General features: G+C 45.8%; 1 protein-coding gene across 1 annotated transcript in view; it reads right to left on the bottom strand.

Moving 5' to 3' along the window:
* The window catches only part of LOC133130444 (disintegrin and metalloproteinase domain-containing protein 10-like), an 89,243-nt gene that overhangs the window by 57,759 nt on the left and 16,840 nt on the right, over positions 1-14,644 (bottom strand). Inside the window, exon 2 of the mRNA XM_061245045.1 lies at positions 9,553-9,703. Within this exon, the coding sequence (XP_061101029.1) occupies positions 9,553-9,703 (151 nt within the window). The remainder of the gene's footprint in view (positions 1-9,552; positions 9,704-14,644) is intronic.

Genomic DNA, 14,644 nt, shown 5'->3' with positions numbered 1-14,644 from the left:
ACTGTGTGAAACAAATAAAAGAATCACTGACTTCAACGGTTCTGGATGGTTTGTTGCTACAAGCAGGGTGCGGGATGGTGCGTTTCCATTGTGCCAGTTAAGGCCCCCTGCACAAAGGAAGTCGCTACGCCACCGCGGCCGTGCTAGTGAACACTTTACAAACTGCTTCCTGTTTACTGAGGCCCAGGGCCGCTCGCATCCCATAATCCCCGTGTTGCAGCCTCAGTAATTCTAGTGCAAGGGCAGTGATTAGTTGCAGCTTGCCCACCAACAGACTTATTGACTGTGAAGATTCAAGGGACTTTTCCACTTACGTAGCCGGCCAATCGGTTGTCCTGGGGAAGCCTCTTCCCTGACTGCAACCAATCAAAGGGGGACATGAGAGGTGGCAGCGGTAATAAGACCAATGGCTTATGGACCAAGGACCAATTGGATGGAATCCCATTCTTAGAGAGAACAAATCATTCAGATCTCAGGCTGTGAACCATGTCTGTGGCCGAGGAGCTTGGATGAGGGCTGGGAATTGAGCTCAACATGAAGATGAACTGACAAGTACTTGTAGGTGAAGGCAATTTACAGCAATAACTCCACAAACCTTACTGGAGTCATTGGTCGTTCTGTTGTGTAGCCTCTGCTTTTGTTTACCTGGTCTTCACGTTGTACACTTCGTCACTGCTCTCCCAAGCGTTTGCTCCTCTCAGAACACCAACAGCACTGACCCGAGTGTCCCGGCACTGTCACTCAAGGCCACACGACACAGGGAAAGAGTGGAGGAAGAGGACAGGAGAGGTAATTCCTCCTGAGCCTCTCAGAGACTCAGAAGCCTAATAATAACTCCTCCAGCACACACAGGAGGAAGGGAGGGGGAGAGAGGGAGCGCCTGACCCCATCTTCTGAGCCCTTTCTCTGGGCTCATTCCAATCGCTTATTTTTCCCCTCTCTTTTATCCTTCACTTACTCCCGACCCGGAAATCAATCGAGGTACGACATCTTTAAGGGCATTCCAACCCATGGCATGGTTCCTTCTAGAAGAAGAAGTTAGGAACCCCCACAATATTTCCTTTGAGCAGGAAAACATCAGGCCATCCTTTGAAAGACAAGGAAGTGAAAGAAATAAGCCATTGGAATGAGCTCTCGGCCCCCATCTCCATGCGTCTCCTCCGCCCACCCTGCCAGCCAGGACTGAGCTCAATACCGCTTTAGCGTATTGTGCACTTCCGCTCCGATAACAAGACGCGCCCGGCTCAGCATGGGCTAGCAGCCAGCCTGGGTCAGGGCCACATCAATTAACCAACGAGGGGGGACGGGAGGGCTGGCAGGGGGGGGGGGGGGGGGCCTCACCAGGAGCCCAACTGACAAGAGCGTCAGTGACAGCAGCACCATGCTGGCCGTTTCTCAGCCGCACAGCTGGGCTGGGCTCAAACAGCGACCGTCTTAACGAGCGGTATAGGGGCGGTGTCCACAGAAAGTGTTTTTTGAGCTGCCAGCGCCCTTCTGCCATTCATTTCTATGCTAAAGACACGCTAGGCGCGCTCCTCTTCCCAGCGCCGCGCCTAGCGTTTTAGCGCTCTCGGCGGCTAGCGTTTTTTGGCGGAGCGCTCTGGGCGCCTTGAGTTGAAAATAGTTCAACTTTTGGAGAGGAGCGCCGCTCATCAATGTCACTTTGTTTCGACCGACCAATCATAATCGAGGAAGAGGTGGGACCAACAAAGATCAACGGACATGGCGGAGGAGAGGCTGGTTCTTGCGGTGTCCGACAACCCGGTCATATATGATCTTAACCATAAAGGGCTATCACGACCAAAACATAAAGAACAAAGCCTGGAGAGATCTCTGCTTTTTGTAGTTATGCTAGCTAGCTAACGTTAGCTAACCGTCAGAGATTAGCCAACTGTCAGTTCGTATGACCTTGTTAGCTTGCTGTTTACCTTGTAGTTATATAAAAAATATATAAAAAGCAGAGACATCTCTCCAGGCTTTGTTCTTTATGTTTTGGTCGTGATAGCTAGCTAGTTACCATAAAGGGCTAAGTCAGCTAACTAACTAACTGTCAGTTAGCATTATCTTAGCACCCACACACTTCTAGCCCTTCTCCTGACAGCGGGATCTTCATTGAGATCCGCCGCTAGAGCAATTGCAAAGATTTTGTTTTTGGTATTCATGTTTACCGTTATGTCGTTATTTCGGTTAGGTTATTTGTATTAATGACGGAGATGACACAACGACCGTAACCTAGCAACAAGAAGCGCTCTGAGCTCTTTTTGGAAGTGCTCTGGGAATTTTTGGATTTTGATGTCCAAAGCGCTCTGCCATGAAAAAAACGCTTTCTGTGGACACCGCCCCATAGTCTCCCGGGCAATTCCACGGTAACCAACATTACAACCGCAGGATATTTCAGTGGTAAAGTCGAAAACAGCTACATATGAGACCGGCATATGCTTTTTTTAACCCTCAGGAGGAAATAACTCAATAAAATGTTATCAGTCTCTATTATGTAGCAGTATTGGGCTTACTCACCCACACACCCAGCAGTTGTAATGTCTGTTACCGTGGAATGGCCCAGAGAGCACCGACTCACGTCACCCACTCCAGTTGAACGACTCTCTTGACCTGCGACCTTTTGGGCTAACACCGCGGATAAACGGGACAGATGCTTGTGTCATCCAGAGCTATGATATGTTCGCATCAATTTTCTCAGAGGTTTCTAGAAGGAGTAATACAAAACACAACCACGCCCTCTGCCAAAGTTAAAAGTCTGAAATTGGATGATGAGTTTCAAATTCAGTATCACTTCCAGTTCAGAGTGTTTCATGCAATTCATTAGTGTATAGAATGACTAGAATAGGCTCAAAGTAAAAGAGTCAGAGGGCAAGGGATAAGGCTTAAAGGGTCAGAGATCGAGTTAGAGTGAGATCTTAGCTGTGGCTAATCAATTCCTGTGGTGTGGAATCAGCAGTCGCCCTTACAGTGAGAAACACTGTGGAAGCCACCACTACCCCTGCTGTGACACGTCCAGAACTCACAGCAGAGCATCGCAGTGTCACTCCACACAGCTGTCCTCCTGGGCCAGTCTTTCTGAATTAAGCACTGCGGGAAGTGCATTGTGGGAAGTGCATTCCCCCAGGAGATGCATGCTGGAAGCTCCACTGTAAAAGCTCACTGCTATTGTCTATCTGGGGGCCCAGACTGACATCAGGGAAGCTACACGATCAGTTGGGACGACAGAAAACGTCACAAAGCATAACTGTCCAGTTTAGGGGGTGGGTGGTGTATCGGTGTCAACATGAAAACCTGTATGACGCAGTTCCATAAACACAGATTTTGCCATATCATGGATATTGTGACGTGTTTTCTTAAAAAGAATATTGGCTATGGCACCTTCGTGGTGTTACCTTTCATTTAAAACAGGATCGAAATGAAACTGGAGCCAGTAACAATAAATTCAATTTAATGTACGCAGTTTTGGTCATGTCATAGTCCTGTGTGTTAAAATATAATTTAAAGTTGTTGTATTGTGTAAAATGTCTGGTAAAGAGGACCGCTGGAGCCATGACAGGCAAACTGTCTGTGCAACCCGCCACAAGTTCAGTCCGAGCTTTCAGTACAGATGCTGTATAATATTAAATAATCATAAGTGCCCCATAGACTAGTCACCATAGGTTGCAAACAAAACAGCCATGGTTTAATATGGCATCACCAGCAGGCCAAACAAAGACACGCACGCACAATGATGGCATGCCCTCAAGAGTAACATTTTTAGTCACACTCAGTACACAACAAAAAGTACACAAAAAGCATCCAGGTACATTTGATGTGGGGAAATTATCTCTTGGCTGTCACCGCCATCTCCCAACATCAATCGGCTGCCAATCATCACCAAACAAACATCAATCGGCTGCCAGTCATCTCCCAAAAACGATCAGCTGCCAGTCATCTAAAAAATTTGTGACTCGTGCAGAACTACCACTTTGTGCCCACATCCTGGCATCAGGCACCATTTTGTTTGTGGCTGAAACATGTTAATAATGTAGCTGAAGATCTCTTAAGATCCGACCACAACCACAACTATGGAGGAATCTGAGCATTGAGATTAATCAGCCCAAAATGAATTAGGCAGGAGGCTCCACAAATCACAAGAAATGGAGCGTTGATCAAGTAGGCCACTGCACTCCGGGGATTAAGTGTCCACTCCAGCCAGGTGAAGGCATCATTACCATTCATCACTGTCACATGATCTCCAGAAATCTCAAGAGGGCAGAGGAGCTGGTTAGAGAGAAGATGCAATCTATCTGAAGTAATAAAGCGGAGTCTGTCTCCCGGAGATAGAGGTGGTGGGGAGTCCCGGTGTGTGTGGGGGGGGTGGGGGAAAATGTAGGTGTACTGAAAAAGTCTCTGATATCCATAACTCCAGCATATTCTCACCGTTATCGCCACAATCCATGATTCAGTCATAGGGTGCTTCACTCACAAGGACTTGTAGGACTACGGCCATGACTTGATAAAATTTTAAACTAAGGACTGTTTAGATTTTATTTGCTCACACAAGGCAGCAGGCCGTCACTGTTCTGGTTCTCTGAGCTTAAATCCAGGAAACCATGGAAGACCCAATTCTTCGAGTCGGAGCGACCGTTTCGATCCTGGAGCCCTTGGGTGGAGGATCGTCCCTGAGGAAAGCACACAGGCCTGACTTCTGCATCTCCCTGGAGACCAGGCAATAAGGGGCAGACGAGCGGACTGCTATGCGGTCATGCGTCTCGAAAAACGCAGTCGTCGCATCCGTCTGTTAAAGGAGATGTAACGCGCAGGTCGCATCCGCCCATAAGGGGTTAAAGGATATTGATTAGAGGGGAACAGAAAAGATGGACTTACATGCCCACTGGAACATGATGACGTCAAATATTTTTCCAGGTTTTACAATTTTATACATTTTATGGCATATACACTTAAACTTGTTTGTATGGTTATGAAGAATCGACTAAAGTGGATTTTGATTTCAGCTTGTCTTTAAGGTGGAGGTTACATCACACAGGACTCTTCTCGCCCAGGCATGAATTAATAAGCCACCGCCTTAAACAGCGAGCAGCTGTGTGGCAGGACTGTAACAGACAAACAACAGGGCCGACAATCAAACGTGTGTGGGGTGTCCTAAGAAATATCTTTAATTAGCCGTTGCTGTAGCAACGTGCAGGTTTTTAGCAGAAAATGTGAAAGGCTCCAACATGCCCTCCCAACCCTACGCCGTTTTTCTAAAGAGGATGGCAAAGGTTACAATACAAACCCTTTCATGCTCAGTTCACTCAAGACACCAAACGGCACAGAGAGGTGAGAAAGTGAGGGAGAGAATGAGCGACAGAGTGAGCGATAGAGTGAGCGATAGAGTGAGGGAGACGGACTGAACAAGAGTGATAGAGAGCAGAGAGGAGAGTGCAAACAAGAGGGTGAGAGATGGGGAGATGGAGAGAGAGCAGGAGAGAGAGGAGAGGGAGAGTGTGAACGAGAGAGGGCCAGCAAGAGAGAGAGCATGAGAGAGGAGGGAGAGGGAGAGGGAGAGGGAGAGAGAGAGAGAGAGAGAGAGAGAGAGAGAGAGAGAGAGAGAGAGAGAGAGAGAGAGAGAGAGAGAAGGCAAGCAGAAGGTGAAGAGAGAACAATGGTACAAAATGAGAGCTTGTGGGAATCATAGGCATGGAGGCTATTTTTAGGCTTCCAAACCTAGCCAGCTGGGTAGAGAGAGAGAGAGAGAGAGAGAGAGAGAGAGAGAGAGAGAGAGAGAGAGAGAGAGAGAGAAAGAGGGAACTATGCAGTAATGGACACCGCTGCTAACAACACACACTCTCTGGGATTACGCACAATGAAAAAGCTGAACTGAGAGAAGAGAACTGTCACAAAGATGCACAACAAGACATGGTATGTCTGAGTGTGTGTAATGTGTATGCACACCAGCAGGCAAGGGTGACCATGCATTAAAAAAAAAAAAACACACATTTCCACATCAACAGTCACATGCAAATCCATCATCAGGTGATGTGAAACCACAAAATGTCAAGACGCATCTGCTCGGACATAAGGTCATTTTACTTCTATATTACACGTGACAAAAACTACATGCAGCTTATGCAATCAGAGAGTAATTTAAAAAACAAACAGACTTAACAAACAAGAAGCATAAAAAGCCGTGACTACTCAAAAAACTACGCCGTCTCAACTACTTATTTGGTCATCAATCAACTGAAATCCCTACAAGGAAATACTGATTACACTAATCTTCTGTATACAGTACATGCCAAACCGCAAGCAAACTTTTTACAAGTCATTTTATTGCTGCAACATATGGCAGCACTGTGTGAATGGAGCAGGAATGGACTTGACCGGAAAGTCACAGGTTCAAGGCCATCCAGAACTGCAGCGATATTGCAACAAGATGTAAATGCAGATAAACCCAGGCAGCCCACAGAATAACAACTGTACCAATTAGAGCCAGGGTGAAACCAGTCATTCTGCCACTTTCACATTCAGTCAATTCCAATTACCTTCAGTAAATATTTAAGCCTAACAAAATGTCACCACACAGAGAGAGATATTAGAATGAGCAAATGAGTACAAAGGAAGAGCTGGACTTCGCAAGGTCTTAGAATACAACTAGGCTTAATTTGCTCTCTCCAATTGGAAACAATGGTTTCAGATTTTCCCAAGAACGTCAGCAATACTGGTCATTAAGCAGTTTCTTTGGCAAACGCAGAAATTAGTGAAATAGGGCTACCTGTAATTGGCCTGCCAACTTAGCACATCATAACCACAAACAAAAACCAGTAAATCCATGCAGACCACATATCGATATACACTCAATGAGCACTTTATTCGGTATTTATTAGACTTATTCTTTTTACCTATCCACTTAGAGTTATGATGCGTCGTGTTTTCAGAGATATTCTTCTGCATACCACTGTAGTAATGTCTGCTATTTGCGTTACTGTTACTGTCACCTTCTTGTCAACTTTGACCAGTCTGGCGGTTCTCCTCTGACGAAATTCTCCTCTGACGAAAACAAGGCGTTTCTTTCTTCAGAACTGCTGCTCACTGGATGTTTTTGTTTTTTTACACCATTCTTTTCAATCTCTAGAGACTAGTGTGCGTGAATATCCCAGGAGATCAGCTATTTCTGAGATACTGAAACCACCCTGTCTGCAACCAACAATCATTCCATGGTCAGTCACTTTGATCACATTTTTTCCCCATTCTGACGGTTAATGTGAACATTAACTGAAGCTCCTGACCCATATCTACATGATTGTATGCACTGTACTGCTGCCACACAATTGGCTAATTAGATAATTGCATGAATAAGTAGGTGTAATAAAGTAAAGATGTTCCTAATAAAGTGCTTGGTGAATATAGATCGGCTGAAACATTTACTGCAGCTATATGAAGCAATATGAAGCTCACCTTACTTCTACATCTGTCCCTCTTAGATAAGCCCCACCTCCATCTTTAAGGTGAGTTCACTGCGAAATAATCATCAAGATTCAATTCACCCCGACAAAAACCACATAACATGGTCAGGCGGGTATCACTTTGAACCCCTCAGGGACCACAGGAATACAGCAGCTGGAAAAACAACGAAGGCAGTCAATGGTCATCCGGTGGAAGTGAGCTGTGATCCTAATGAGGATTGGGAAGTAGATTCCTGTCATAACCACGAGGACTGCATTGCACCGAGTGTAGGTAGTCTTATAACGAGCAGAACAATTCAGTATCTACCACCTGAGATGGGACAGCATTTGTATAGATTGTATAGATACTGTTACTTGTAAAGGTATTGTTATTTTTTGTATTCTAGCTGCAATTGTGGTATGCTAGTCTGAAAGTTGATTGTACTCTTAAAGGGTTCTGATTTTCTGCATGTTTACACTAGGACTCGGAACTATACTGTCCTCTCAGGTCCTCTTTGCACTTGTTCTTGTGTTTGATTTGCACTTTGTTGTACGTCGCTCTGGATAAGAGCGTGAGCTAAATGCCACGTAATGTAATTTGTTAAGGTCCCTTAACGAAGCAAAATAGTTCTCTGAAAAAGTATCTGTAAAAAAAACAAAAAAACATATCCGTTTCATTTTTTAATGCCTTCATAAGATGATGAAATTCTATGATAAAAATGGCCTTTCCCATGTTGACCATATCAACGTAGATCCCAGAATACAAGCATTGATGAAAAGCGACTAAATAAATAGCGGAATATCACCACATTCTACGGAAATGGAATGTGAGGTAAGTGTGGTGGCGACTGCTTCTGGCAGGACTGAGTGTGAATAGCACAATGGGAACGCGGAGTATGGCGTGATAAAAAATACTAAATACACCCATAAAAGTGACTCATGATTCACAGAAACATCTATAAGCCCAGGAAGCCCATAGACATCTACCATAACTTCATGACTCTATATGATGTAAAGTCCTTCTCGGGAAGAGAACTCTCAAATGAGGCAACACCACAAAAGAACTAAAGGGAAGTATAACACCACAAAGGATTTAAAGGGAAGTATAACACTGCCAGCTGTCACAAGCACCGACTAGGCCAGATCAATTTCTCCACCCACTGCCAAACAATGCATGAGTTTAGAATATCAGCTCAGAACTGCTTATAATCCCACCCGATTGAATTCTCTCCATGGGGCTTGGCTTTGAGTGCACAGCTCAATCTTGGCTTCAAAACTTTTGTCCTTTTATTTATTTTATTTTTTTAAACTTGATCCAATCCATTTTAAAAAATAAAGGCCTGGGCAGAATCCCAGTTGGTACTTCTGGAAGAAGCGGAGGGACCTAGCCTCTGCTTCGAGTCCACCCAAACAAGTCTGCTAAAGGGCTTCAGCACTGCCACATTCCACAGTGAAATGCAGAATACGGGCAGGTCCGCTTGTCCTCCAGTCTTGAAAACAGGACGGTTGACATGCGCTTTTCCAGCCTCCTATACCCCCTCCCTCCCCCCAAAACTACTGGACTTCTTCACTGCAGCTTAAATTAAAGTTAAGACAGAAGCTACCTCAAGGTCACCCAGCGGGGTGCATCTTCTAACTCAAGCTGAGAGGAGCCCGGGAGTCTTCCACACAGAGAAAATCTTCACCGCAAGGGGTGAAGTCAAGTAAAAAAACAAAACTCAAAATTTACAGGAGAAGGATGCCAGATGACTCTCAGCCCAAATTAACTTGTGGGTTTTCTGGGAGAGGAAAATTTTAAGATTAAGACTTTCCTTCAAATAACCATCAATACCCCTACAACCACAACAGACCATCGACAGCCCTACAACCACAAACCAAGAATGGATACCCCTACAACCACAACGGTCCATCAATAGCCCTACAACCACAAACTGACTATGGATACCCCTGCAACCACAACGGACCATCAATACCCCAACAACCACAAACTGGCCAATGATATCCCACAACCCCAACTGGCCATCTACGTTATGGATGTTGACATGGGGTGGAAAATTGTGTCAACAACCACAAACTACAAAGAGGCGAACCTTTCGGAACCACTTTCTTGACTCGTCAAACTGACCTTCCGTGTGCGTGGAAGTCGAGGTGCACGAACTTTTCCTCGTGCGAGAGGGCCCTCTTGGCCCGCTGGTGCTTGCTGTGGAGGGCCTCCGTGTCGTAGGACAGACCCTCATAGTGCTGGATGTACTTGTTCAGAGGGTTCCCATATACACCTGTTCAAAGAGAGAATGAGAAGACATGAGGAGTGGTAATAGCAAGGCCTCTAAAGGGATGGGAAGTGTAACACTGGAATACTATTGCAGACCGTTAAGCATTCATTATGGCATAAGTAAACAACTGAACTGCAGGATGTAGGAATGACATAGTGAACTACCTTAACAGATGTTATGAAACTTTTGGATCTTTGATAAGAAAATCTGGCCTTCAAAGACCTACACTCAAAACTGATGATGGGAAAGTTCAGGCTTCACTAACCACACAATGCGTGGAGCTACCACATTCTGTCATATGAGGGTTTTGCCCAACACCATAAAATGAGTGATTAGCTACACAACACAACTTCCATCCATTTTGAGGTTAATATCACCTCACTCTCCCATAGTCAAGGTAATGCACTCAAGACATCAAAGCCACAACACAAAACACCAGAAACAGACTGAACTGGTGATTCAGCCCCCATCTGCATTGGTCACTCAGCCAGCAAAAAACTTGCATCACTCCAGAGGAGTAGGGGTGGGGCAGATGATAACACTGAGGCATTTTTTCGAACCTACGCAAGATCTACAACAATGACAGCCCTTCAGGAAATCTCTATATTGTAGTACTCTCATCTTCTGGCTTGCCAGTGTGCTACAGCTAAATCATGTTCCACAGTTTAGAACACCTAGCAGGTGCCCCATTGGCTTTCTTCATATTGAAACGTTTAACTTCACAGGGACAAAACATTTTATGAATGAAATAATCCATTTTCAGGGTACGGTTCCCGCTCACTTCACTTTCCCAGTCCCGCCTTTGCAAACTGTGCAATATTGCACAGGACTCATCTTCCCTTATGTCAAATCAGATGGCTAATTTCACATATTACTTTTATCCAACCCGTTCATCGCAGAGATGCAGGTGGAAATATCTCCCAAGAAATCATTACATCTAACCTGAATGTGATGTAAACTGAGCTAATTTTAAAATGTGGTGCATAATCTAGGTTAGAGTACCACAGTCACAGAAACAAGTTCTAATAGATAAGCAAGTCAAACCAGACATTGCCAACATAACAAAAATCAAGCAGAACTGCACACAGTTTAATGTGTACTTACTACATTTTAGAACTAACATAAGATGTGCCTAAAAACAACCAAACTTGCCAACCAAATTATTTTCCCAAAGGTGACACACTACACCTACATTCAAACACTAATAAATCTGTCAAACGTGAGGCACTGTATGACATATGTGTTTATCCACTTAGAAAAAATAACAGATTAACAGAACACCCAGGAGCATTGAGCAGATGACACCCTAACAAAATCCATGTACCTGCAAATACTGCCAAATGCGCTCTCAAGCCCTCCCAGTTCTACACATACCAAGTAACAAGGAGGAATTCTGCAAAATTGACTGGGGATACACTCTCACAAATACTGACAGTGGAGGTACATCTCTGAAATCTAATGAGGATCAAATTTCTCAAATGTACCCTGAAAGTACAGTACTCTTTGGGCACAAATTAGCACGTTTTCCAAGCAAAAAAAGGTACAAATTAATTATATATTGCAGGCTAGGGGGACAATTTTAAGTACCGCCCCAGCGACAAGCATTTGTACCTTGCACTTTTTGTCGCATTATTACTTTGAGTGTAGGCTAATTCATGTCTGGGGAGAATTGGTATGCATGACGACTGCGGTTCGGTATCGACACCTCGGCCCCTCGCCACAGGAGTTCCCCAGGGCTCAGTCCTTGGCCCGCTTCTTTTTTCTCTCTACACTCGCTCCCTTGGCCCTGTGATCACTGCACATGGGCTATCCTACCACTGCTATGCGGACGATACCCAACTCTTCGTCTCGTTCCCGCCGTCTGATACGCAGGTTTCAGCCCGTATCTCTGCTTGCCTGAGGGACATCCAGAGCTGGATGGACAACCACCATCTAAAGCTCAACCCAGGTAAAACTGAAATGATATTCATCCCTGCTAATACCTCTCCCCATCTGGATCTCTCCATTTCCCTCGGGGATACCACACTCACGCCGTCACCCAGTGCAAGGAACCTCGGCGTGGTGATGGACAGCAGACTGTCCCTTTCCGAGAACATTGCGGCGGTGACCCGGTCTTGCAGGTTCTTCCTATACAACATACGGAGAATCCGCCCCTTTCTCACCCCCTACTCGACCCAGCTCCTGGTCCAAGCGATGGTTCTGTCCCGCCTGGACTACTGCAATTCCCTCTTGGCTGGCCTCCCAGCGTCTGCCATCAGACCCCTCCAACTCATCCAGAATGCAGCAGCTCGTCTGGTCTTCAACCTTCCCAAATACTCACACGTCACCCCCCTGCTTACTTCCCTCCACTGGCTGCCTGTCATGGCTCGCATCAAATTCAAAACATTGGTGCTAGCCTTCCAAGCAGTTAAAGGGTCTTCCCCAGCTTATCTGCAAAAAATCATCAGACCCTACACCCCTGCCAGACCTCTTCGTTCAGCCTCCACAGGCCGCTTGGCACCTCCCCCTCTCAGAACCTCCACCTCACGCTCACGACTACTGTCTGTTCTGGCTCCACGGTGGTGGAACGAACTCCCCGTTGAGGTCAGAACTATAGAATCCCTCCCCACCTTCAAGCGCAAGCTGAAGACACACCTCTTCAAACAGCACCTCTCCCCATCCCTCCCTACCTCCCTGTGAACCTTAATTGTTGTCTCTGTGACTTGTGTATCAGTATTTTAGTTGGCTAGGTAAGCAGTGTTTGGATAGTTAACTTTGGTGACTTTTGCTCTGTTTGTTTGTTTGTTCAAAAAAAAAAAAAAAAAAAAAAAAAAAAAAAAATGGCCCTTGTCCTTATCTTTGTTGTACAGGTAGCAGTTGAAATTGTACTTACCTCTAGGGTCTTTCAGCGAACTTATCCCTGGTTATGGGTATGCACTTTGTTGTACGTCGCTCTGGATAAGAGCGTCTGCCAAATGCCAATAATGTAATGTAATGTAATGACTGCGTCTCTCACAGGAAAGGGAAAGCCATCCTACCAGGCCTGGGATTTCCACCGCCGGGGGCGATACAGACCTCAGACACCCTCTCCTCCATCCACCCCCACCCGCCAACACCAATCTCCACATCGGCGGGCGGCTATCCCATGACCCTGCGCGTTTCCGTACACTCCGCTTCCCAAAAAAAATAAATAAATAAATAAAATAAAAATAAAAAGGAACCTTCACGGTCAGTACGGGACTTTGAGGTCTAACCAGAGAATTTCAGGTCTTTCATGCCCGCTGGCAGAGCGGCTCCGGATTGCACCTGCAAAGCCGCGATAAACCGTCGCCTCCTCATCCTCCGACGGGAGGGGGGGGGGGGAAATAATAATAATACTGCAGCGCTTGTTCATTTGGATGGAAGACCCATCATCCGGCATTTTAATGCAACATATAAACACCGGCTATGCTTTCCCTCGCCTCGTCCCTTCTCCCACTGTGCCGACGGTGTAAGGTTCAGCTCGCCCCTCCCCCCTTGTTCCTTCACAATACTGATGGCGTGAAATTTGAGCTAGCGCCTGGACGCCAGCGCGCCGTTTAATGTGAAGTATGGCTCAGTTTAAACCGTACAAGCTGAAGCCTGAGCACTCAGACGCTCCCAACGTTGCAGGGGGGTTGACGCAAAGCTCCGAAGGGCTCTTAAAACGGCAACAACGGGGCATTATGCAAACAAGACGGGCAGAGGGCAGCGCTAATCAATTCATTATTCTGCCGTTGAAAATAAAGAGGGTCTGGGAAGGCCTTCGCATGAGGCTACACCGTATGATGGCACGGTGCTTTCCTGCCACGCTCTGCGAGGCTGAAAAACAGGAAGAGGACCCCGCGTTTCCACACAGCTGGACTCACCCACCTCGTGCTCCATGTCCATCCGGACAGATTCAAAACAGACAGATACCGTATGATGGCTAATACTAAAGAGGTCCTGCTAGTCTCGGTGTAATAAGATCATTATCCCTGGTCCTGGCCCCATGGAAATTGCTTGTGGGACAAATGGGGACTCTTTTCCGGTACTTCAAATGTTTAAAACACACTGTCCTGGGGGCTCACACTCCTGTCTTTGAGGGCCATGGTGTCTGCAGTTTTTGTGGTTTCCCCTCGGTCAGCAGTTAACTTGTGTGCAAGGCCCGGTCTCTTTAGCTAATCAACGACAAATTAAGCACTTGAAGAGATTATTCACTTTCTAGAGTATATTTGTGTGAAGGATATTCCTGGTGACCTGCTGACTTTAAAAACACAGGTATATGGTCAGGGGAACCAGTGTTAGTCCTCAAGAACCAGAGTCTGTTGGACTGGAATTCACATTAAAATCAACAACCCATACAGACTCAGATGAGGCGAGTTAACAGTGTGATAAACTACTTTAACTGATACACTAAGTGCCAAGTAAAAACAAAAATCAGTAGACCATTATACTATCTCCTGGGCCAGGCAGGGTTCGAGGATTGTAGGATGTGTTTTTCTGTATTGCTTGCCCTAGAGATTTTTGGTGTCATTGTCATGACCAGCCCCTGGAATACATGAACCATCAGGTGTCCTTGCAGAAAGCACTGAGCTGTCCACAGGTGCTGCTATCCTCGTTCATCATCGAGACCAAGCATCAGCAGCCATTTTGAAGGGGGTTCTTGGGATGATTTATACCTGGCTCTGAGCTGGGGAATACATGGGGGTAAAGAGCCCACCAATGTAGTACTGGCTCAGCCATCTGGACCTCCTTAACAACCAACACATCCAGTCTGAACTGTCACAATCCTCAAAACAGACCCGATTTCACTGTTTAAAGGTCTTCGGCTGCAGATTCACACAACTTCCATATCCTGCTCAAGGGATACCTAGAACTCCTGTCCCCGTAATATGAGTAACTGCTGTTGCACGATAAATAACACTATTCACAAAATATCACATTGGATCAGCCTTTTCACATAGA

Source organism: Conger conger, chromosome 6 (genome assembly GCF_963514075.1).
Source record: "Conger conger chromosome 6, fConCon1.1, whole genome shotgun sequence".
Taxonomy (NCBI): domain Eukaryota; kingdom Metazoa; phylum Chordata; class Actinopteri; order Anguilliformes; family Congridae; genus Conger; species Conger conger.
Note: the sequence above shows the minus strand (reverse complement) of the source record. Positions and strands in the feature narration are given on the sequence as shown.